Raw genomic sequence first — 23,448 nt, 5'->3', positions numbered from 1 at the left:
GAGTTTGCTTTTCTCAGCAATGTCCGGGGGTCACAGGGGCAATCCGCATTTTCTATTTACAGAGGTTACTAGGGCACACTCGGGCACTCACTCATAGGCTTCCTGGAAGGATCCCTGAGGCGCCGCTAGGGGACGCAAGGCCTTGATAGCGCAGTGGCGCACCTCGCCCTGTCCCGCCCTCCCGGTTTGCGCCATCGGTTTCAGGGTCACGAGAGAGCCCGGAAGAGGGAGGTGCTCCCGCGGGCTCGCAGCCTTACTGGTTGTGATCGCTCCATCTCACGGTCCCGAGGAGGAGCTCCAGCGGACTTAAAAGGCAAGGTCTTGCCACAACTTAGCTGCGCAGCTTCCCAAAGCAACTCTCCCAGTTTTCTGTCTAACACTGAGGTTCGCCGGGTCATGGTGCCAGCCTGACTGAGAAGAGGACGCTCCCGGGAGACGAATGAGGAACCACCTCCTCCTGCTGTTCAAGTACAGGGGCCTGGTGCGCAAAGGGAAGAAAAGCAAAAGACGAAAATGGCTAAATTCAAGATCCGTCCAGCCACTGCCTCTGACTGCAGTGACATCCTGCGACTGATCAAGGTAGGGAAAAGGCCCGGCTCTCCTTAGGGCGGAGGGTGAGGGAGGTTCCGTTTCCTCGGGGAGTTGATATCTTCGGTTCTGAGATGTTGCCCAGTCAATAATTCCCTTTTCTCAGCCCGCCAACCCCAGCCCGGGTCAGGTCCAGAAGTTCCATGCCAGTCACCACCGGACCCCGCCTACCCCATTTCCCCTTCTGTGAGCTGGCAGGGCTGGACAGGACTTTCATTGTCCTTTCTTTTATATGTATCATTCCCAGGAACTGGCTAAATATGAATACATGGAAGATCAAGTAATGTTAACCGAGAAAGGTAACGAAGTCGTGGCGGGGGGGAGGTGAAGTGGGGAGAGTGGGGCCTCAGGGAGGCAACAAGCTGTTACCTGACACCTACAAAAGTCAACACTGTCTCCTCCTCCCCCATTTTACAGATCTCCTAGAGGATGGTTTTGGAGAACACCCCTTCTACCACTGCCTGATTGCAGAAGTGCCTAAAGAGCACTGGACCCCTGAAGGTAACCCCTTCTTCCTGTCCAGAAGCCAGAGAGAACGAGTGTTGTATCAAAACCGTAGAGTCTACTGTACAGAACCTGTAACTACACGGGCAGAAGTTACTGAGAAGCTGGTCAGAAATAACAGCCAGCCAGTGTGCAAATGACTGAGGAAAAAGAAAATGTATGTGCAGTACTTTATAATAGGGCGGGTTAAGAGAGCTGTTTAAGCAAGTATCAGAGTGCTGTGGAAACCCGGAAGAGTTAGGTATAATGTCATTTGTTGTAATTCAGTTTCATAAAAATGGTTTTTGTTTGACCCTAACCTAATCTTTTTTTTTTTTGTAATTGTGTTAAATCACATTTTTTTCTTTAATTTGTCCCAATCCTCAGGTTACAGTCTCTAGCTTCGCCATGTACATGGCCCTTCTGTGTACATGGATGGGCGGGGAGGTAACTAAAAGATCCTTTACACAATAAAGTAGATGATCATGATAAATGAGGTAAGGTCCTATTATCGCACACTTAAAACATGGTAGATCAGAAACTTATATTCGCTTCCTGTCTGTTTGCAAAGAAATAGAAAATGGCTAGAAAGTTTAATTTGCAACCATTGCCTCCGTTTGGAATTGAGTTGACACTCCTTTTGAGGGAGTCAATTTTGAATTGGTTTTATTTTTATTTTTATTTATGTATTTCTTTTTTGCTGACCCTTGTTGACTGGTCAGAAGAGGGCTAAAAGGGGAAGTTGCTTGGGTGGATGATTTCTTCAATTTTCTTCTGACGTCTGTTCCCGAGGCTAGAATGTAATAAGAACACCCAAGGGATAAGCTGGCTTTTAGAAGTAAGTGGGTGTTACGTAACACTGGATTCTTGTTACTGCTACTTCTCCTGCCTTAAAAACTTGGGAAAGTAAATTGAAAATTTATGCATGGGAAGACAAGTTCTGAAAGTAAACATAGTACTTTTGGCCTGGTGTTCTGACCTTAAGGAAGCAAGAGTTGGTAAACTACAAATATTTCCTCTTCTAAACTGCTGTGTAAACCCAACTTTTGCCAAGCTGACATACCAGTATGTCATCAGGATGTGAATAATGTGTGTGTTTAGTTTAAGTCTGTGGCAATTTTGCTCTGGCAAGTAATGAAAGTGTTCTCATTTCCTGAGTGTGAGTCCAGCAGACTGCAGACTAGCCAGTCCACAGGTGTAGCCTAGCTTCAGCTAGCTCTAATGTGTGCTTTTTGCAAATACATGTCTGAGACCAGAGAGATCGTCCATCATCGGTCTGCACTGTACTAGCATAAACATGAGGAGGCAGTCCAGTTCATGACTACTTGTTTCCATGATGCATGCACGTGTATTTTCTTACAATCTATGATAGGCTTCTGTTTCTGCCAATACAGCTTGAATGGTTTGCTTTTTTTCTCTGTATCTCATGGGATACTCTTATTACAGGACACAGCATTGTTGGTTTCGCCATGTACTATTTTACCTATGACCCATGGATTGGCAAGTTACTTTATCTTGAAGACTTCTTTGTGATGAGTGATTACAGAGGTACAATTGAATTTGGGATTGGAGGCAGTTTAAAGAGAAATCAGAGCCTTTGGCCTTAAAATGACTAAGCTAAATTGTATTGCTTTCTTTTAGGGTTTGGCATAGGATCAGAAATTTTGAAGAATCTAAGCCAGGTATGTTCACTAGCATTTCTTTGTATATCCCAGACTGGCCTAGTATTAATATGTAGCCCTGGCTGGCCTCAAGCTTGTCTCCACCTCCCTAGTGCTGGGATCATAGTTGTGGCCCATCACATACACCCAGGTGTCCTAGATTTAGGCTTCTGAATTTGTAAGAGTTATTGGGTTATTGTAATGAATGAATCAAAATTGGGTCTTGGCAAGCGGGTGAAATGTCACTGGGCTTATGTTTTCTCTCTTGTACTAGGTTGCCATGAAGTGTCGCTGCAGCAGTATGCACTTCTTGGTAGCAGAATGGAATGAACCATCTATCAACTTCTACAAACGAAGAGGTGCTTCTGACCTGTCCAGTGAAGAGGGATGGAGGCTCTTCAAGATTGACAAAGAGTACTTGCTAAAAATGGCAGCAGAGGAGTAAGGAGTGCCTTTGTAGACAATGACAACCTCCATTATACTTTAGAATAAATTCTCAACTTATCTTGCTCTCTATCTTGTTTGTAGTGAAATAATAGCATGAACACCAATTCCAAAGCTTTATTACCAGTGGCGTTGTTGCATGTTTGAAATGCAGTCTGTTTAAAATGGCAGTCATGTATGTGGTTTGGAGGCAGAATTCTTGAACATCTTTCAGTGAACAACAAGGTGATATGATCTTACTATATAGGAAAAACAAAACTTCATTCTTGTGAGTCATTTAAATGTGTACAATGTACACACTGGTACTTAGAGTTCCTGTTTTGATTCTTTTTTAATAAACTACTCTTTGATTTAATTATTCAGCGTAAGCATTTTTATTAGTCCCATCTTACTCATTTTTCTTGTAACCAAAGTTATATGTAAAATCAAAATACTCCTCCAACAGTTCTCAGGAGCTGGTGAACATCAATGGTCGAGGTCGCCTGGTGTTTGCAATATCCTGGGTTTCATCTCTGGTGCCACAAAATAAAGAATGGGATGGGGAGAAAATGGGTTGGGAAGGAAAGAAAGAAACTGAGTGATTCACATAATGAATAAGTTCATTGTTGTACAAGTAAAATGTGAAGGTGGGTTTATGAAACGATGAAAATCAGGGAAAAAAACTTCTCCCCAATGACCTCATCCCACACAAAATGCTTTTTGAAGTACACCTTAAGTGGGTCATTCTGCTAATCAAGCAGGAGCAAAAATCTGTTGTTTAAAGAAGGAGATTGCAACTTTAAAAGGTTGCAAACAAGTTTGTCTCAAGCAAATCACACGAATTGGCATCATATGCAGAGAGTGAGCTTGAGGTACTGTGTTAACATAATGTCCTTCGACCGTAAAGACACAATAGGAGTCTTTGAAATCACTAGGGAGAAGTAAGCAAATACTTTTCTAAGGAACTGAAAAGGGACCTTTAAATAGCAAAGGGAAAAGACAGTTTTCTTAGATCTGTGAACTTTACTCATTATATTGACTTGCATTCCCAAACCCACTAATTTGCATGATTATAAAAATGATCATTGTTAAGAATCACTGAAAGCTAGTGGTCAAGATTAGTGTTTTTCAAAAGCAGTGATAGAATACCTATAAAGCCCTAGGAAATCCTGAACTCTTCTGTGGAAATAGATTTGGTTCTATATTCCTTAGGCTCAGTTTCTGTTACCCAGTTCTAGATTAGAAGGCAGTCATACAGAAAATTGTGATGTGCGTTTCATTTAATGCTTTGCGGTTTACTGGTGGCTCAGCATGTCATGAAAACAGTCATACAGAGTGAATTCTAAGCCAGGGTCCTGCTCAGATGGCAAGTAACAGAATTGCTGGCAAAAATCAAAGGCTTAACTGAATACAAAGAGCCTTGTGAAGAAGGAAGATATTTTGAAGGTTGTGTTTTGGAAACTGGGCCTCTTAGAGGAAAACAACTACATGCTGACTGTGGTAAAATACATGAATAAATTAACCCTGTGAGTTACAATCTAATCTTTTGTCTTCACACCTTAAAGACACAGTGTTGGAAAGACAGAAGCACTTGTGAAATGTTGGTTCACACTTTAGAGGAATCCCTTAAAAATAAAAATCTAGAAACTCAGACCCCCATCAGCCCATTTAATATTCAAATAAATTGTGGAGATACTTCCTTCTAAACAGCTACAGAGTCAGGCAGAGTACACCTAGGGAGGCTGAGGCAAGGGCTCAAGTTTGAGGCCTGTCTGGCCTATACAAAGAGACTTTGTCTCAAAAGCAAGCAAACAAATCAAACAACAATAACAAAAACCACTTGGGCACAGGAACTCATGTCAGTAATCTCAACTGCTTGGACAGAGAGGGTCAGAAGGATCACTTTCCTACCAAGAGTTTGAGGCCAACCTGCTCAGCATAGTAAAGCCTGTCTCAAAAAACGAAATTTATGCTGCATAGTGGTGGCACATTCCTTAGTACTCAGGAGATGGAGGTAGGTAGATCTCTGTGAGTTTGAGGCCAGCCTAGTCTACAAAGTTAATTCCAGAACAGAATGAGAAATCTTGTCTTGAAACAACTCACCCTGCCAAAAAAGAAAGAAAGAAAGAAAGAAAGAAAGAAAGAAAGAAAGAAAGAAAGAAAAAGAGAGCAATTGATATATGATATGTAAGGGCTGAAGTCAATATGTGGATAAAATAAAAACAGGTTGTGAAAGAATTACCTACAAAGAAACAACAAGCAATGATAAGCCTAAAAGAAAACGAAGCCCTACCTCAAAACAAACACAAAAAAAGATAACCTTAAAATGAATGTGTTGGTTCATACTTGTAATCCTAGCACTTTCAAGGTAGAGGCAGGAGGACCACGACTTGAAGGTCATCCTTGGCTACATAGTGACTAGAGAAACAGCTAAGGGATTAAGAGCCCTGACTGCACTTATAGAGAACCAGATTTCAATTCTCAGCATCTACATGGTGGCTCACAAACATTTTTAACTTCAGTTCCAGGGGGATCTGATGCTCTCTTCTGGTCAATGTGGGTACTGCATTCACATGGTACACAGACATACACACAGGAAAGATACTCAAACACATAAAATGAAAATGAAACTTTTAAAAAAACAAAAGGAGTTTTTTAAAAGCTCCAACTTTCCTGCTTCAATCTCTCTCTGCTTCCTCTCTACTCTCTCTCTGCTTCCTCTCTTTATGCCACTCTCTCTTTACTCTCTCCCCTCTCCTCTTCTTTTCTCCCACCTATGTGCTCTCTCTGCCTCTCTATGGCAACCGGCCATGGCAGTCAGCTATTACCCCTGTTCCTCTTCTCTCTTAGTCTCCTTACTCTGCCGGGCCATATAATAAACTAGTCAACATGTCTCATCCCGCAGCTTTCTCTTTCCCCCTTTTAAATAAAAACATAAAAATGTTGCTTCTAACATGAATAAGTTGCTAATGTGTCTAATACTATCTTTCCACAAACTCTAAGGATTCTTATAAGTTCCAGAGAGCCGAATTGGATCAAAACAAACAGGTCAGATTCACTCCAGTTATTCAATCTTTCCCTGGTCTCAGGACTCCCTTCCCTCGTGTTGGGACCCCTCCCTCATCTTACAATCTTCCCCTCAAGTGCCAGGACCTAAGAAAATTTTTTTTTTCTAAACTTAACGTTGTTCTCTGCTCTGCCAACATGTTGCCAGGTCTAAGAGATGCCAGGGAGTTCCATACAGTCTGGACTGCGATGAAACAACCAGCTACCTCAGAATGTGGAAGCACTCCAACCTTCTCAGGTCCCCCAAAGATGGTCAATGCCCCCCATGTCAGCAGGAATCGGTCTTGAGAATTCAATGCCCTTATTCCTTAATCTGCCATGTCTAACACCCCATCTTTTTAATAATAAGTAAAGGCGGGATTGAAAGTTTCAGGCATTATGTTGGCCTGCCACTGTTACCGAGAATCCACTTAGGCAGTACCCTGGTCAGCCCAGGGTTCCATGGGGACTAAATCTGCACGCAGGTATAGAGGACCCCTTTAAAAGATAGACACCCTGCCACTTAACACTCTCTTCTCTTCTCCTGCCTACACTCTCTCTGCTTCTGCTTCTCTTCTCTCTGCCTCTTTATGGCGACTGGCCATGGTGGTCAGCCATTAACCCTGTTCCTCTTCTCTCTTAGTCTCTCTACTCTGCTGGGCCTATAATAAACTAGTTAAGGGGGCTGGAGAGATGGCTCAGAGGTTAAGAGCCCTGGCTCTTAACTGGAGGTCGTGAGTTCAATTTTCAGTAACCATATGGTGGCTCACAACTATCTGTTATGAGATCTGGTGCCCTCTTCTGGTGTGCAGATATACATGGAAGCAGAATGTTGTATACATAATAAAAAAATAAAATATTTAAAAAAATAAAAAACCAAAAAGAATACTTTCAAGTTATCTCTACTAAAAATTATGCCCAACACCATCATTTGAAAGGGACAGTATCTGAGGGCTAAGGACTTTCCAATTATCACATCAAGATATTTCGGTGTTTACTTTTTTTTTCTAAATAGCTTTTATTTGCTCCATTTATGGTGTCCTCAGAGGTATACCAAATCTCATAGTTTTTCATACTATTAAAGCAAGAGTTAAACTGAATTTGTTTCTGAATCGTCAGCCTTGAAGCCTCTTACTAGTGATCAAATTACAGGACTGACAACAGAGCCATGGTTTCTCATTATTTGAACCAGAGTCAGAGGTCATGATATTTAGATTTAACGGAGTGTTCTAAGGATTGAAAGTAGAGTCCTTTTCATAGAACTGCAAGCGACAATTCAGAAGAGATCTGACCTTATGACTCATGAATACTCTAGACTCACTCTTATCCTGTTAGACCCCCGAAAACTCAAGTATCCGGGGTCCCAAGCCACTTTCCCGGTCACCCCAATCACCAGGCGGATTTGAGAGCTTGCTGCAAACTGCACGAGGCTTTATTGTAATTCAACGAGCTAACCCCATGTTAGCTCAGGTCTTTCACCTACCCGACATGGCGGATGGCTAGAAAATACGGCTCCTAGGGGCTCCCAAGAGATCTTATAGGGCAGCGTAAGGGAAGTGTCTAGGGGTACGCACAGGCTCAGGATTGGTGTGCCTCCAGGCTTGGAGGGCTTGCCCTGTGTTGATTGGTCAACTGGTTGTTATGGCCCACAGGCCCTCCCAGGGTGGTTGCTATGCTCTGTATGTCATTGCTGTGTGCTTGTCTGTAAAGCACACCCAGGGTCGTAAAGCATAGTGCCACCAGCTAACTTCTGATTGGCTCCTTGTCACGAGACAGGCATCTGACTTTCCAGTGTCTGGGACAAGGTCATAGAAGCACGTGTTCGGCCGTTATGGCTGCCAAAAGGGAAGCTGGTCCCTTCATTCCCCCATTTTCTTTTTTGGAAATTCCAATCATGGAATTGCTGTCTCTCTAGCATCCCCATCAGGGAGTGATAGATATTGGCATCCCCATGCAAGGGAGTTCCTTTTGACTTAGCATTTTCACCAGGGAAAATGGGCGGCGAAATTCTTTTCCAAACTGCTTCCTGCTGACTTTGGGACGAAGTTAGGGACCCCAGAAGGCTGAAATGCTAGTCAAAAGCAAAAATGAATTTAGGCAATGGGGAATCCATCAGGAGCTTCTGGTGAGCAGACACTGTTGCAGAGACAGGGGGTGTCCATATCAGCTGGACTGGTTCACATCCACAGCAAGTCTAGGGCTCGCAGTCTACTTAGAACAGCCTGTAGTCAGCAACTGATACTCAGATGTCTGCCAGAAGCAGAAACCTGTTTAAGACATGTTTAAACTAGGAACAGAGGTTAAAACTTATTTACTGAAGCCCACAGTGCAGAAAAAGCAGATATTTGGATATCTGTTTAAACAGCAGGAACATATTCATAACTTTGAGTCCTAGCAAAAACTATGGGCTATAAGCATGTACATTTTTCTTCTGTCCAGAGAGCCAGGTATGGACTGGACAGAGGTGCCTTTGGCCTGACGAAAAGCCCTTTAAGTTTGTACTTAGATGACAACCAAAATAAACTTAAAAACCTTGAGCTTGTGCCTGAACAGTAGATAGTCACTATTTTATCAGCTAACATACTGACTAGTCTATAGTTGATCTGACAGCCTGATGCTGTCAAGCTGACAACCAGTAAGATTTCAGAGATCTGAGAAGGGTATATTTTATCCGAATCTATTAAAAAGTGACAGAAGCCAGTTAGAAGCCAGTCCATATACAGTTAGCCATACCCAAGTTTCTCCATTACCGCTGGAGGCAGCTGTCTCAAAGAACAGCAATCTTTGCCAGGCCTATACTGTGAGAGTTTTTTTTTCCTCTCTGTGGTCTGTGGAAGAGGGACATGGAAAAGACTGACCTTGTTTTGTCTAGGCAAAGGGGGTGCAATCAATTTCCCGGTGTCCAGCAGCTTTGTCCACAGTCTCGGCTAGGTCCTGGCAGGTGGCAGGTATCACATCTGAGCATCTTGCTCACTGGTCCAGGTGTAGGAACTGAGGTGCCTCATAATCTTCTTTGGAGGCTTTGGGTCACTGTCAGGATTTGGCAGTCTGTCTGACATTATAAACTTTAAAGATAACAATTTAAATGCCATATTCTGAAGATCTCTGAAGCATTAGAGGTCTGTTTGTCTGTTTTAGTTACTTGCCTTAAGCACACAAGAAGCATACTGGTGGCTAGGTAAAGTCTTATTTCTGTAATTAATTTCCAGCCTGACTGTAACTGGTTTTAACTTAGTAAAATATTTGAAACTTAGCACAGCTGAACTTAAAACTGCATAGAGCTACCTTATATTCCTTAAACAATAGCTTAACTTCTTTCTGAGGCAGGGTTTTTTTTTGTGACTTTGGAGCTTGTCCTGGAATTCGATCTGCCGGACCAGGCAGGCCTTGAACTCATAAAGATCCATCTGCCTCTTACTCCCGAGTGCTGGGATTAAAGGTATATGCCATCAACGCCCTAAACTTAAAGGTGTGTGCCATCAACACCCTGAGCTTAAAGGTGTGTGCTACCAACATCCTAAACTTAATTTCTGAAAACATAAACTGTAACATCTTATAATAGATCAGCATCTTTTACAAAACAAGAACTTTACATTGTCAGGCTTTGCTTAAAAATAATTCTAAATTGAAGCTCTTTAAGTACAAACATTAATAAAAACAAACATTTAAAAAAACTGGTTTTCAAAAGAAATTTAAATTCCCTTAAGGTCTTTCTGTAATATATAGAAGCATTAACATTTTAAAGCTTAACTGAAAAACTTGTTTCTAAAATGGTACCTCTAATTTCCATGTGGTCACCTTTAGTCAAGATGGCGGTTTAAGTATCTTTTTTTTTCAACTTCAGTAAAATGGCTACCAGTCAGTCATGTGACCAGTTTGCCATGTGGCTGGTTACCAGGAAACAGAACATTTTAAAACAAGTATACATAAATTACTTGAGAAAAAACAGGACTTTTAAAAACAGAATTAGCTTAATATGGTTAAAATTGTAACTTATATTACCATTTTTTTTAAAAAAATTTACTATTTGTAGACATGAGAAACCATAACAGTTTACAGTTTACATTTTTCTCTGACTTGTAACAACCTTTTCTCTGACCTTCAGCAACTTTCCTCTGACCTTCTACAACTTGCTTTAACCCTCTATAACTTTCTGTAACAATTTTTTCTCTGCCTCTGACCTTCTACAACTTGCTTTAACTCTCTATAACCTTTTAGTTCATTTCTCTGACTTTCTTAGACATTCTTAGACAAATTTCCTTTTTTCCTTTCCCTCTTTATTACTTAAGTCTCCTACATTTTTTTCTTATTTCTCAGTCAACATAAAAATTTTATTAAAGTCCCTTTTACAGTTCTTAATAACTTTAAGGCCTTTTTTTTTAGAAGTCTGGATCAGGCCAGATAAGTTCATACGCTCGAGCTCCATGTGCTCAAGGCAGAGAGACCTGGGGTGGGGTGCTGCTGGTAACCCCAGACCCTCGGCCAATCCAGGGGTGGGAAAAAAGACCCCCGAGGCCCCGCTGCATACCACGTGTGTGGAGCACAAAGAAGGCCGGGCAGCTAGGCAGATGGCAGGGACCCACGGCAGGATGGCAGTTGGGGCAGAGAGAGCCCCATTTGGCATGCCTCATAGACCCAAAGGTGGGGATAGAAACAGGGTGGCGTGGTGGATCCTGAATTGAAAACCAATGATAACACAGAATAGACAGGAATAGATGCCAACCCAATCCGCCAGGGCTGCTTATAAGGCAATGGTGCCGGGAAGATGGGCGGCAGAATCCCGCCACTAACTGAGGCGGGTCCAAGTGTCCTTGGCCCGCGTCAGTACCTCCTGGGTCCTGAGTGTCCTCAGAGCAGCAGTCTGTCCTCTGAGCGCATCTGCCGATCACAGTTGAGGTGGTGCCACATGCTCAGAGCATCAAGAAAAGACCCCTGACCCCCTGACCCATGCATGCCATGTGCGTGGGCAGTAGGGACAGAAAGAGATGCTTAACAAACACACAACACAAATATAACATTGAACATATAAGTTGCGAGCTCGAATCATCTTACCTCCAAGATCGAATCCACTCAGGTGAAGGGTGGTTGCAAATCCCGACAAGCCCCCAAATGTTAGACCCCCAAACTCAAGTATCCGGGGTCCCAGGCCACGTTCCCGGTCACCCCAATCACCGGGCGGATTCGAGAGCTTGCTGCAAACTGCACGAGGCTTTATTGTAATTTAACGAGCTAACCCCATGTTAGCTCAGGTCTTTCACCCACCTGCCATGGCGGATGGCTAGAAAAGACGGCTCCTAGGGGCTCCCAAGAGATCTTATAGGGCAGCGTAAGGGAGTGTCTAGGGGTACGCACAGGCTCAGGATTGGTGTGCCTCCAGGCTTGGAGGGCTTGCCCTGTGTTGATTGGTCAACTGGTTGTTATGGCCCACAGGCCCTCCGAGGGTGGTTGCTATGCTCTCTACGTCATTGCTGTGTGCTTGTCCATAAAGCACACCCAGGGTCATAAAGCATAGCACCACCAGCTAACTTCTGATTGGTTCCTTGTCACGAGACAGGCATCTGACTTTCTAGTGTCTAGAACAAGGTCACAGAAGCACATGTTCAGCCGTTATGGTTGCCAAAAGGGAAGCTGGTCCCTTCAATCCCTTCCTTTCAACTGACTTCTAAAAGGACTTAAAATAAAGGATACAACTGTTTCTCAAGGCAAGCTGTGACTGATGGGGCTTGTTATGCACTGGAAACCAACCATTATTTTTTGCTAGGAGTGAACCATCTTCATCCCTTACAATAGCAGGCCTCCTGTTCCTCTCCTTACCCCTCCCTCTCGCTTTGTCTTCATCTCCCCTTCCCCCTTCTTCCCTCTCTCCTTCCCTCCCTCCCTCCCTCCCTCCCTCCTCCCTCCCTTCCTCCCTCCCTCCCTCCCTCTCTCTCCCTCTCCTTCCCTCCTTCTCTTCCCCCCTCTGAGTTGCAGGCAGCCCTGATTGTTAGAATCTCATTTGTGATGCTAGTACCATCTTGTTTTCTTGCTCGTTGAACATCTCTCCCAGTGCATTGTGACAGTCCACAGCTTTGCTGAACCCACTTCCTTGATGAACAAATTTGTTGTACAACCTATAAAAGGCTATCTGATAACGTGCCTCACAATAATCTTCTCCCACCATGCTACTTGCTTTTAGCTATTTCTTTTTTACGGTCTTAATATGCCCAACAAAATGTTTCAATAACTTTCCTCCTGCTAGTTATCAATACAATAACTTCTAATTGCTAACCCAGGGGCCTAGTTCTATTGTTACACAAACTAGAAGCCATTCTCCACTGTGGCCAAGCCATCTGGTGGAACCAGCTGATATCTAAAAGACAATGAGAGATTCGAGCTCCTGGAATCGAGCTGAGGCCTGGATCCAAAATATCATTTTCAATATTTGGGCCCCAACAGGATACTTTGGGAAATCTGCGACATGCCAATGCTCCAAAAGGTATGGAGCCCATAGAACATCCCCCCCCCAGCAGTCAGCTCCATGCTCCTTGCTAAGCAACAACTTCCTTTCAGCAAAATGTCTTTCCTTTCTTTGAATCAATGTTCACTCAAATTTTATTCACTCAATAGTTTTGTTTATATTGACATGTAGCTGTACACTGGTTCAGGAACTGTAGTGATGGTCCATCAGTTTTGCTGCTTTTTCAGAGGACTTGAGTTCAGTTCCCAGTGCCCACGTTGGGGTGTTCCTAACTACCTGTGACCCAATTTGAGTGGTTCTGACATCTTTTTCTGGCCTCCTTGGGCACCTGCACACACATAGGACACACACACACACACACACACACACACACACACAAATCTTTAAATGTATATTGTTTTAAACTAGTATGGGGAGGAGTAGATATAAAATGTTCACATATAGTTGTATGTTTATTAGTCACATAATAAAAATAGTTCTAATTACAATTAAGGGTCTATAAGAACTATTTTCTTTAAAGGGCCCATATTACTCAAGTTTGTAAAATAACATTATAAGTAAGCATTACATAACATTGTCTCCTCTATTACTTTAAGAGGAAGTATCAGGGGACCAGAGAGGTAGCTCAATGGTAAAATGGGTGCTTTTAATACATGGGGTCCCAATTTTCCCTTTTAGCAAAAACAGGAAAGGTAAAAAGTTAACATTTCATCAGATTCAGGTTTGGCTTTGTGTGTTTGTCTGTAGTCAAGAATAGTTGTTAGGTGACATTTTCCCATCGAGAGGCCAATGATGGTTGGCATCTCTTTCTGAGTTGCTAGAGGGCTTAGTGACTACAAACACGTAAGCCAATGATTCATTAGAGAGTTGCAAAATTGTGATATGCTATTTCAGTCATTCCTCATCCTGTGTTTTTTACTCTGAGGTACAGCTCACTCAGAACAAATGCTCACTTATTTCCTTTTATTTACTAATTTTCAAAAGAATGGCCACATTCCCCAGCATCTTCCAATTAGACTTTTGTTTTCTTTTAGACTCTTAGCATTCCTATGTTTTAATTAATGGCCATTATTTTTCAGATCGAAGCTCAGATTTCCCTAAACACTCTGTGAAAGCTCCTTCAAGTCGGTTCCACAGTCCTTTGGAAGTGACCTCAGAAGCCTTGGCGAGCTTCCTGCCCTTAAATTGTCCCCAGCTCATCTTGTACATTTCCTTCCTCAAACCTGACATCAATGGCTTGTTCCTTTCCCGGGGGAAACAACATTTGTTGAGAGCAGGTGGTGTTCACAACTCTCTGTTTTGATAATGTCAGGGGCACAGCAGGGAGATCCTTTCAAATGGTGGCTCTGAGTGGGGGCATTCACTCCAGGCTTGCTGGAGTGTTCCAGACTGTGGTTCAGAGCTGCCTTTCACCTGGTACTCAATTGTTTTCTTCCTTCCAGCAAATCCAGAACAACAAATAAAGTTTCAAAACAGCTAAATCAGCTGAGTGTGTGGACACATGCCTGTACCACTATGGATACTAAAGCAAGAAGATCAATAGTTTAAGGGCAGCCCAGGTTACATTGAAAGCCTCTGTCTCAACAAACAAACAAACAAACAAACAAACAAACAAACCAGTAGCAACACCAGAAAACAAATTTTAAAACCAGCTAAATGAATGCATAGCAACAGTTCTCTTTGTTGGAAGGGACATAATCCAGAAACTCTTTGGGTCTGGTGAACATTTGACTTTGTGTCAAAGAAATTTAAATTAGACCCAGGCATTTTATGCTAATAAAAATAAATTTCATTAACATGGCTCTGCAGGTAAAGGCACTTGCCTCCAAGCCTGACAACTTGAGTTCTATCCCTGGGAGCCCACATGGTGGAGAAGAAAAACAACTACCACAAGTTGTCCCCCCCTCTCTCTGCCCATCCCTCCCTCCCACACTACACACATACATAAATGTAATTTTAAAAATGTCAGAAAATAAAAATTAATTGCTAGAGCCCCTGTGATAGCTAAATGAGACTATTAATATGGAATTCAGAATGTACAAAATTAATATTTTTATCCCTTTCTTCCTTCCTTTCTTCCTTCCTTGATATAATGTTCCACATATTCCAGATTGTCTTTGAACTTGTTATGTAGCTGAGGATGGTTTTGCACTTCTGATCTTCCTATGTCTATTCTCCATGTCTTAGATTACAGGCATGTGTCACCACATCCAGTTTATGCACTGCTAGAATTAAAATCCAGAGCCTGGATCATGTTAAATATCAGCTGAGATACCCTACTGCTTCATTGTTAATATACTGTGATGCTTTTGTGGCAACCCTGTATTAAGTATCTATTGTGTGCTAGACACTGATTTGTGCCCACAACAATATTGTAAGTGTTTTCAGTGTTGTGCTGGTAAATCAGATAGGGATAGGTTATCCTTGATTTGTAGAATTTGCTACTTTCCAAAGAGCAAATACTTCCTCCAAGGTTTCACCGATGGTTTTGTTCATTTATTGGTTTTTGTTTTTATTTTTGTTTTGAGATAGGGTTTCCTTTTGTATTGTAAGCTGGTCTTAAACTTGAGATCCTTTAGTCTTAACAACCTAAGTACTAGGATTACAAGCTTGCATCATCACACTGGGCCTGCATCAATAGCTTTAACTACAAAACACCGCAGAAATGTTCAGGATTGACTTCAACGATAAATTCTTCCAAGCCATTAGGCACATACAACTGAATTTGGCCAAGTTTTAAATTACATTTAAATCTCTGTGTGTGTATGTGTGTGTGTGCACCCATATATGTGTAGGCATGTATAAAGTTCAGAGTTCTCTCTTCCCACCATATGGTTCTTGAGATATAAATCAGGTTACCAGACTTTCACAGGCTCTGGACCAACTTTAAAGTAAACAAAGGCTTAGAGAGGCTAAAGAACTTGAACCCACTGCATGTGGTATAGATGCAGAATATCAAGCAGACCTGTGTTTCACAAATGTGTTCTTTTCTGTTACCCATCTGTCACTTGTCTTAATAGGCTGCTCTCTACTGTTTGGCCTCATACTAACTTTTCAAAAAATTATGCTTTAAAGTGTATATGCAAAGTAATGGATCTTCTTACGACATTTTCTTATTCTTCCTTCTTTTCTTTTTTTTTTTTTCTATTTTGAGACAGGGCCTCACTACATATTCTTGGAGAGCCTGTATATCAGGCTGGCCTTGAACTCACAGAGATATACCTGTCTCTGCCACCTGAGAGCTGGGATTAAAGGCATCCTCCACCACATCTAACCTATTATGGCCTTTTTTATATGTATATATAATTATCCTTTGTTCTAATTCCCTCATTCCCTCTTTATCTTCCTGCTTCTTTCTTGTCAGTCCTCTTCTTCCCTGAAAATAAAACAAATATGCCTACCTTTCCTGACTGTAAGTATTCTAGGAAGCGGGGATTATGTTCCATAATCTTTGTTCTTTCAGGGCCTCAATTTTTGCATAGCACAATATCCATTTCACAAACATCTATTAAGTACACAGGACAAAGAAACCTGTTTTAGAAGGAAACAGACAGAAACCAGATTAAATATCATTCAGTAGACCTCTATTTTAATATTCATAAGCCAACTGAAAAAAAGAACTTTAAAAATCTTCCTCCCTCCCTCCCTTCTTCCCTCCCCCCTTCTTTTATTGACAGTCTCACTACATATCCAGGCTGGTTTTGAACTTACTATGTAAATCAGGCCTGTGGCAATCCTGCCTTAACTTTCCAAGGGTTAGGGTTATAGGTGTGTATTGCCATGCCTGAAAAAAATTCTAAAAATTGAAGGATATTTTCTACATCTCACATGTTACCTGTGAATTGTGTCAATTAATCTTCTCTTCTGCATGAGGAAGGTGGAGTATAGGGAGGTAGGACTTCTATATTGTGTAAACAGAAGCAGGAGGGGCTGGAGAGACAGCTCAGTGGTTAGGAGAACTTACTGTTCTTCCAGAGAAGCAGTGTTTGGTTCCCAGCACCCACATAGCATCTCCCAGATCTTCATAATTCTAGATCTAGGATATCTCTAATACTCTTCTGGCTTATGAGTGTACTGTATGCACACAGGAAGGGCATGCATGCACGCTAAACACTCACTCACACAAAGTAAAAATATACATCAAGAAAGTTCAACACCTTTAGCCACCAGGAGATGAAAATTAAAACTACTTTGAGATTTCATCTTATATCAGTCAGAATGGTCAAGATCAACAAAGCAAATGACAGCTCATGCTGGTGAGCTTGCAAGGAAACAAGAACAACTATTTATTACTGATAGGTGTGTAAACTTGTACAGCCACTATGAAAATAAATGTTGCCAGGTGGTGGTGGCACCTGCCTTTAATCCCAATACTCAAGAGGGAGAGGCAGATGGATTTCTGTATTAAGCCAGCCTGATCTACAGAATTAATTTCAGGACTGTCAGGGATGTTACAGAGAGAAACTCTGTCTTGAAAAGCCAAAAAAGAATCTAAGAAAAGAAAAGAAATGTAGTTTTTCCTCAAGAAAATATGACTTGATGTACCTCAAGATCCAGCTATAGCACTCTTGGGCATATGTCCAAAGAGCTCTACATCCTACTACAGAGATACTTGTTCATCAATGTCCATTGCTGCTCTATTCATAATGGATAGAAATGGGATATAGCCTAGATGTCCACCAACCAATGAATGGATAATAAAATGTGATACATTTACACAAAGGAATATGATTCAGCAGTTAAAAAATGAAATTATGAAATTCATAGGTAAGTGGATGGAATGGGGGAAAAATCATCCTGAGTGAGGTAACCCAGACCCAAAAAGATAGATAGTGCATGTTTTTCTTTTAGGTAGTTAGTTGTTAGCTTTTAAGCCTTTAATAGGTGTATTACAGTCTGAATACCCACAGAGATTAGGTATAGAGTAAAGGACTGGGGGGGGGAGGATCTCCGATGGAAGGGAAAAATAGAATATATTGTTATTGAGAGACAAAGGGGAAACTAGAATAGGATTAAGTAGGAAGGGAGATAGAAGAGAAGGTTAAAGTATGGAATGTAGAGGACGTACAACTAACATTAAAGGCCTTTTGAAAAACCATATGAAAGCCTAACTCTAGAAGCTTCTTAAAATATACACATATTTGGAAGAAAGCTAAATAGAGTCACCAAATAAGAGTGGAGTCAATTCCCTAACTAGACATCTTATGCCACTGAGTAAAACTCCAGTGCCAGGAATGGATCACATGTTGTTAAGTTTTGGGCCAAAGAGGCCATATAGAAACCCCTCAAATCACAAGCTATTGCCAGGGCTATTTGTTATACTTTACGACCTGATGGCAAGTCTCCGTTGCTGAGAAGAATGCACACTTAAGTTATCAAAAACAAACATGGAGGAGTCCAGCTGATATCCAAGTAGAAACTTCATGAATCCTGGCTAGCATTCATTGTGCCAGAACGTACTTTGCATGTTACTGGAGGAAAAAGAAAATTATCCATATCTCCCAGTTACAATCCCTGTGACCTACAAGAGTGACCTACCTGCCCACAAGTTATCCTGGTTGAACAGTGGCACAAATGTTATGGGAACAACCAACCACTTTCTGATTGGATACAAAGCCAAGTCCATGAGATTGAACCCATACCTGATACTGCTCAAGTGGCCAAGAACCTGAGACTAAATAGATCATGGACCTAGGGGAAAATCTAATACTATTATTCTGCCAAAGGAACATGGCAATAAAATGGAATCTAATGACATACTGATATACCCATAGGTCAGTGCCTCATTCAGGCTTCTTCAGAGAAGCTTTCTCTTCAGCAGATGGGAACTAACACAGAGGCCCACAACTGGACAATGTGTAGAAATTGGGCGATTTTGAAGCACTCAATCCTAAGTGGGATGTCTTTATCAAAACCCTCACATCGAGGCTCAGGAATCTATTTGGAAGATGAGGTGAAATATTGTAAGAATCAGAGGTGATAGATGACTCCAAGTTAACAATATCTTTCAGATATAAGAGGACTGATGTACGTATGAATTCACAGAGACTGACAGCATACACAGGGCCTATACAGGTTCAAACCAGATGAGATCCCAGCACCTGAATGGGAGAAGTGGACACAGGCTCCTGCCTCTAACCAAGATGCTATCTGAAGTTGATACCCATTAGCAAAGGAAAAAAATTAGTATTCTCCAATGGAGTCTCAGTGGGTATATTGACCACTCTTCAATGCAGGCCCCATGTCCAAGAAGAGCCAAATCACAACAAACTCAATGGTATTTTTGTAGACTTTTTGTCTCATTTTTCTCTGTTTTTGTATTTTTTGTCTCATTAGTCTTTTGCTTGTTTATTTTTATTTTCAATTTTGTGGGTTTTTTGTATGGTTCCTGTTTTGGGGGTTTTATCTACTTTTAAGAAAGAACATAAAATTGGGTGAGTATGGAGGTGGGAAGGATCTGGGAAGAATTTGAGGAGGGGGGAACATGAATAAATACATTGTATGAAGGTTTTGTTTCAATAAAACAAGTTAAAACTAGGAAATAAGGCCTTAGAACAACAACAATGAAAAGGGGGGCATCAGGAATCCACATCCATTTCAGCAACCTCTCCAATCCATGGTAGCCCTTTGTCATCTAATACTGTTAGTGCTTTAGAGCTGAGACACTTTCTTTGAAAAAGTTTTGCTTATGTATCAAGAGGTTTGGAGGCACGAGATGAGATATGGATCTCGTACCTCCAAATCTGTGGACCCCACAAGAAAATTTTAGTTTTCTGCTAAAGACTAGATTCAGAGCCAGATAAGCAAACCATCCTACTTTGTGTTCATATTCTGGAATTATATCTGAGTGTTGGTGTTAGACACATTTTTTTTCTAAATGATCCACAAAAGCCTCCAAGGAGTTAAAAACAAAAATCATTTTCCAGGTCCTCTGGCTTCAAGACTGATTCTCAGCCAAGATCCAAGCCTAATGATCATCCAAATGCCTGTCAGTGCAATGGTTATTATGTACTCTGGCAACCCGAGGCAGTCTTGAGCAATGTTGTTATAGCATTATGTTATAATCATACCTGGCCTTGTTTCCTGCACATCTCACAAATGCTTATTCACCACCAGGAGGATGTTAGCTGACTATTACTCTGAACAAGCTTGGACCAAAGGAATAATAGCGGTGACTTCTGACAGAATACACAGCTAAAGTTCAAGAATATTCCACCCGTTAAATACTTTCTTACAGGCTGCTTACATGAGGCTGCATTTCCACCTTTTCCCATTCTGCCATTGATTTCTGTCAAGAAAGATGTCACATGCTTCTCTACCTTTTAACCTAAAGGCTTACGGGCTGGGTGTGTGTTCACTGCTAGAATCATGTTCCAGGCCCTGGGGTTTCAATCCAAAGTAGCAAAAGACAAAAGAGACTTTGAACTGCTGGGGAAACTCTCCCAGCCCCTAACTCCCAGACAGACACCTAAATCCCACCTGACTTCCAAGAGGAATGAAACTGCTTAATCACATTCTTTCTCTCCCTCCCTCCCTCCTTCCCTCCCTCCCTCTCTCTCTCTCCTCTCTATTCTCTCTTCCTACTCATCTCCCTCTCCCTTTCTCCCTCCTCCATCCCTCCCTCCTTCTGTCTTCTCCCTCTTCTCCTGTCTCCTTCTCCCCCTCTCTCTCCTCTCCTATTTTTCCACTGGAGTGAATGTGGGGGTTGGGAGGCTATGCCATGGTCACAGACCTGTGGTATTAGCCAGACCAAATGGAATGCTGAGGCGATGCTCGCACTGGAATTCAGGGAAGTGGGCAGGGGAAAGTTCTGGAGGGAACAATTTCAGTAGGTAGGTAGTGGTGCTTTCCCTCACAGGCTGTTTCCAAGCAGGTTTTCATTAACTTCCAGCTGAAACTTGCTAAACAAGTTTTGCAGACCATGTTATTGTGTTGGTATTTTTCTGGGTGTATTGTCCTAGGTTTGAATTTCATGGCTTATTATTCTTTTTAACTACAGCTCAGTGGGAAAACATAGTCAGTGTACCTTTTCAAATGTAGGAATTTCCTGTCAGTGTCTTGTGAGAAAGAATATCTTACCAAAATTTGGACTAAGAGAGAGGAAACATGGTTTTAAAGTTGACAATTATCAGTAACATAGAAACAACAAAAAGTGTTTCTTTAAAAAAATATCTTTCTTTTAATGGAATATCTACAATCTTTTGGTCCAGACAATAATTCCTTGAGATTTACCACTTAAAACTAGCCTTTCAGTTTCTTGTGCTCCAGCTCATATGGGACAGATTTTGAACAGTTTGTTTCTTTAGTCAATTCCATTAAGGATGACCTTAGTGAGCTTATTTATAACGAGCACCACATGATCTTTCTGGAATAATAACCACTGCATACTATTCACTCTATCTTCCATGAAGGGACCACTGAAAAATGTAGGCTTGGGGTATGGCCTTTCCTTATGTATCATAAGTGTCACATAGGACTTCCCTACAAAAAAAAAAAGAAATGATAAAAAAAGAGAAAAATATAACTTATTTGGATTTGGGACTTGGGTTTTGTTGTTTCTTTTTGTTTTACATTTTTAGACAGAGTCTCAAGTAGCCAAAGCTGGCCTTGAACTTCTGATCCCCCTTCTTCACCTTCTAAATATTGAGAACAAACTTGTTTAAACTGAGCTTTTGCATGTGAAAGAGCTTCACAATTGAAGACCTGAAATCTGCCTATTTCCTGCCCCTCCCTCCCTCCCTCCCTTCCTCCCTCCCTCCCTTCCTCCTCCTTTCTCTCTCTCTCTCTCTCTCTCTCTCTCTCTCTCTCTCTCTCTGCCTCTCTCTCTCTCTCTTTCTCCTCTCATCTCACTATGTAGCTCAGGCAGGCCTTGAGCATGTAATCCGCTTGCCTTGTTCCACCCCTCTCAAGTTTGGGTATTTATAGGCATGTACCATACCACAAGACCCATGTTATATTTAAATTAGATGAAGCACAATAGCGTATAAAAATAGCTGAACAAAAATGACACAAGACAATGGTAGATACTCTCATGAGGGTGACCCTAACAAGTCCTGTCCATTCAGATATTTTTGCTCTTTTCACATAGAATTCTTTCTTCCTGGGTACAGAGTAGGATCCATCCTGGAATAGAAATATCTTATCTATCTATCTATCTATCTATCTATCTATCTATCTATCTATCTATCTATCTATCTATTTTTCAGGGTCTTATTGTGTAGTCTTGCCTGGCTGGCCTGGAATTTGCTTTGTAGACCAGACTGGCCTTGAACTCACAGAGATCTGCCTGCCTCTGCCTCCCTGAACGCTGAGATTAGAGGCTTGTGCCACCACACTCAGCTTTATATTCACTTGGTTTTGTTGAGGTGGTGGAGTGGAGCAGGATGGGGTGGGGGAATGGGTTAGGGATATGCCCCAGATTGTATGTGGCGAACAGCAACAACTTGTGGGCACTTTTTCTTCTATCTTGTAAATTCCAGGGATCCAACACAGGCTCTCAGGCTTTGTAATAAGCTCCCCTACTCACCGAGTCATCTCACCTCATAAGAATCTTATGGCCCTAGTGTTAGCCGAGTTCTTCACGGCCAGCTCTATCACAGAGAATCAGGGAATTCAGACTAACGTGTCTAGGATTAATGGCTGGCTTTGCAGGAGAAGGTTTTCATTTCTCTACCTCACCTAGGGGAGGAGAGGTTCTAGTTTCTATGGCCTGCCTTAGAAAGATTGGGACCAGGAGAAAGAAGGTCAAGAAATCATAAAGAGGCTTTGCTTTTGAGTGTCATGACTCACCTCTTACATTCTACTTCCTTCTTTGAACTTTTTCCAGTGTGACCTGCTGATTACATGTGAAATTCCCAGATTAGCATCTGTTCTGCTAGATGACAAACTCCATGAAGTCAACGATCATGTAGAAGGTGTGCGTTGTCAAGCCAAGTGATTTGAGTTCTATCCCAAAGACCCTCATAGTGGAACAAAAGCACATCTGCATACTGGTGGTGAACAGACACATATGCAGAAAAAAACCCACCCATGTACATTAAATAAATAAATATTTTTGAAAAGAATCATGCCCATTTTAGGTCACAATTCTTTTTTTAAAGTTTTATTTATTTTTTAATGTATGTTTGTTTGCATATTTATAGGCACACCATGTGAATGACTGGCATTGGTGGTCTGCTCTCCTGGAACTGGAGTTTTAAGTCTTCATGTGGGTGCTGGAACTGAACCTGGGTCCTCTGGAAGAACAGCGAGTAATCTTAACCATGGAAGCATCTCTCCAGCATCCTAGGCCCACAGTTCTTTGGTGAGCAAGGAGAAAGCTAACATTTTACATAACTTTACAAACTTGGTTTGATTTGGTTGTTTGGTTTGGTTTGTGGTTGGTACTTTGGGATGTCAGGGATAGAGTCTAACTTCTGAGTATTCCCTGAACACTCAAATGAATATTTATATTATTTATTTGATTAATTTATACATAGTCTCATATAGTTCAGGCTGGCCTTTAATTCACTATGTAACTTAAGCTGTCCTTGCACTGTTGATTATCCTGCCTTAGCCTCCCAAGTACTGGAATTAGATGTATACAATATTGTGCCCAGTTCCCAAAGGGAATTTTAGATAGCTAAATCCATATGAGAGGGTATATAGTTAAGGCATGTATGAGAAAAATGAATGTAATTGAAATTGCATTGAGGTGGGACTTCCATTTGGCAGTGTTAGGCTGTATTCAGTGATGGAGAAGTTCCTTTCTATGGTAGCTCTATGCATTGTTTCAAAATTGTACTTATTAGG

At 41.6% G+C, this 23,448-nt stretch overlaps 1 protein-coding gene across 1 annotated transcript; it reads left to right on the top strand.

The window, feature by feature from the left end:
* The first annotated feature begins 513 nt into the window (after positions 1-513).
* On the top strand, positions 514-3,177 carry Sat1 (spermidine/spermine N1-acetyltransferase 1). The gene is made up of 6 exons (NM_001246689.1): positions 514-579; positions 836-887; positions 1,006-1,089; positions 2,518-2,619; positions 2,713-2,753; positions 3,007-3,177. The coding sequence occupies exons 1-6, from the start codon at positions 514-516 to the stop codon at positions 3,175-3,177; spliced, it is 516 nt and encodes a 171-aa protein (NP_001233618.1).
* The last annotated feature ends 20,271 nt before the right edge of the window (positions 3,178-23,448 follow it).

The sequence above is a fragment of the Cricetulus griseus genome, chromosome X (assembly GCF_003668045.3).
Source record: "Cricetulus griseus strain 17A/GY chromosome X, alternate assembly CriGri-PICRH-1.0, whole genome shotgun sequence".
NCBI classification, from domain to species: domain Eukaryota; kingdom Metazoa; phylum Chordata; class Mammalia; order Rodentia; family Cricetidae; genus Cricetulus; species Cricetulus griseus.
This window is presented reverse-complemented; position numbering and strand designations above follow the sequence as displayed.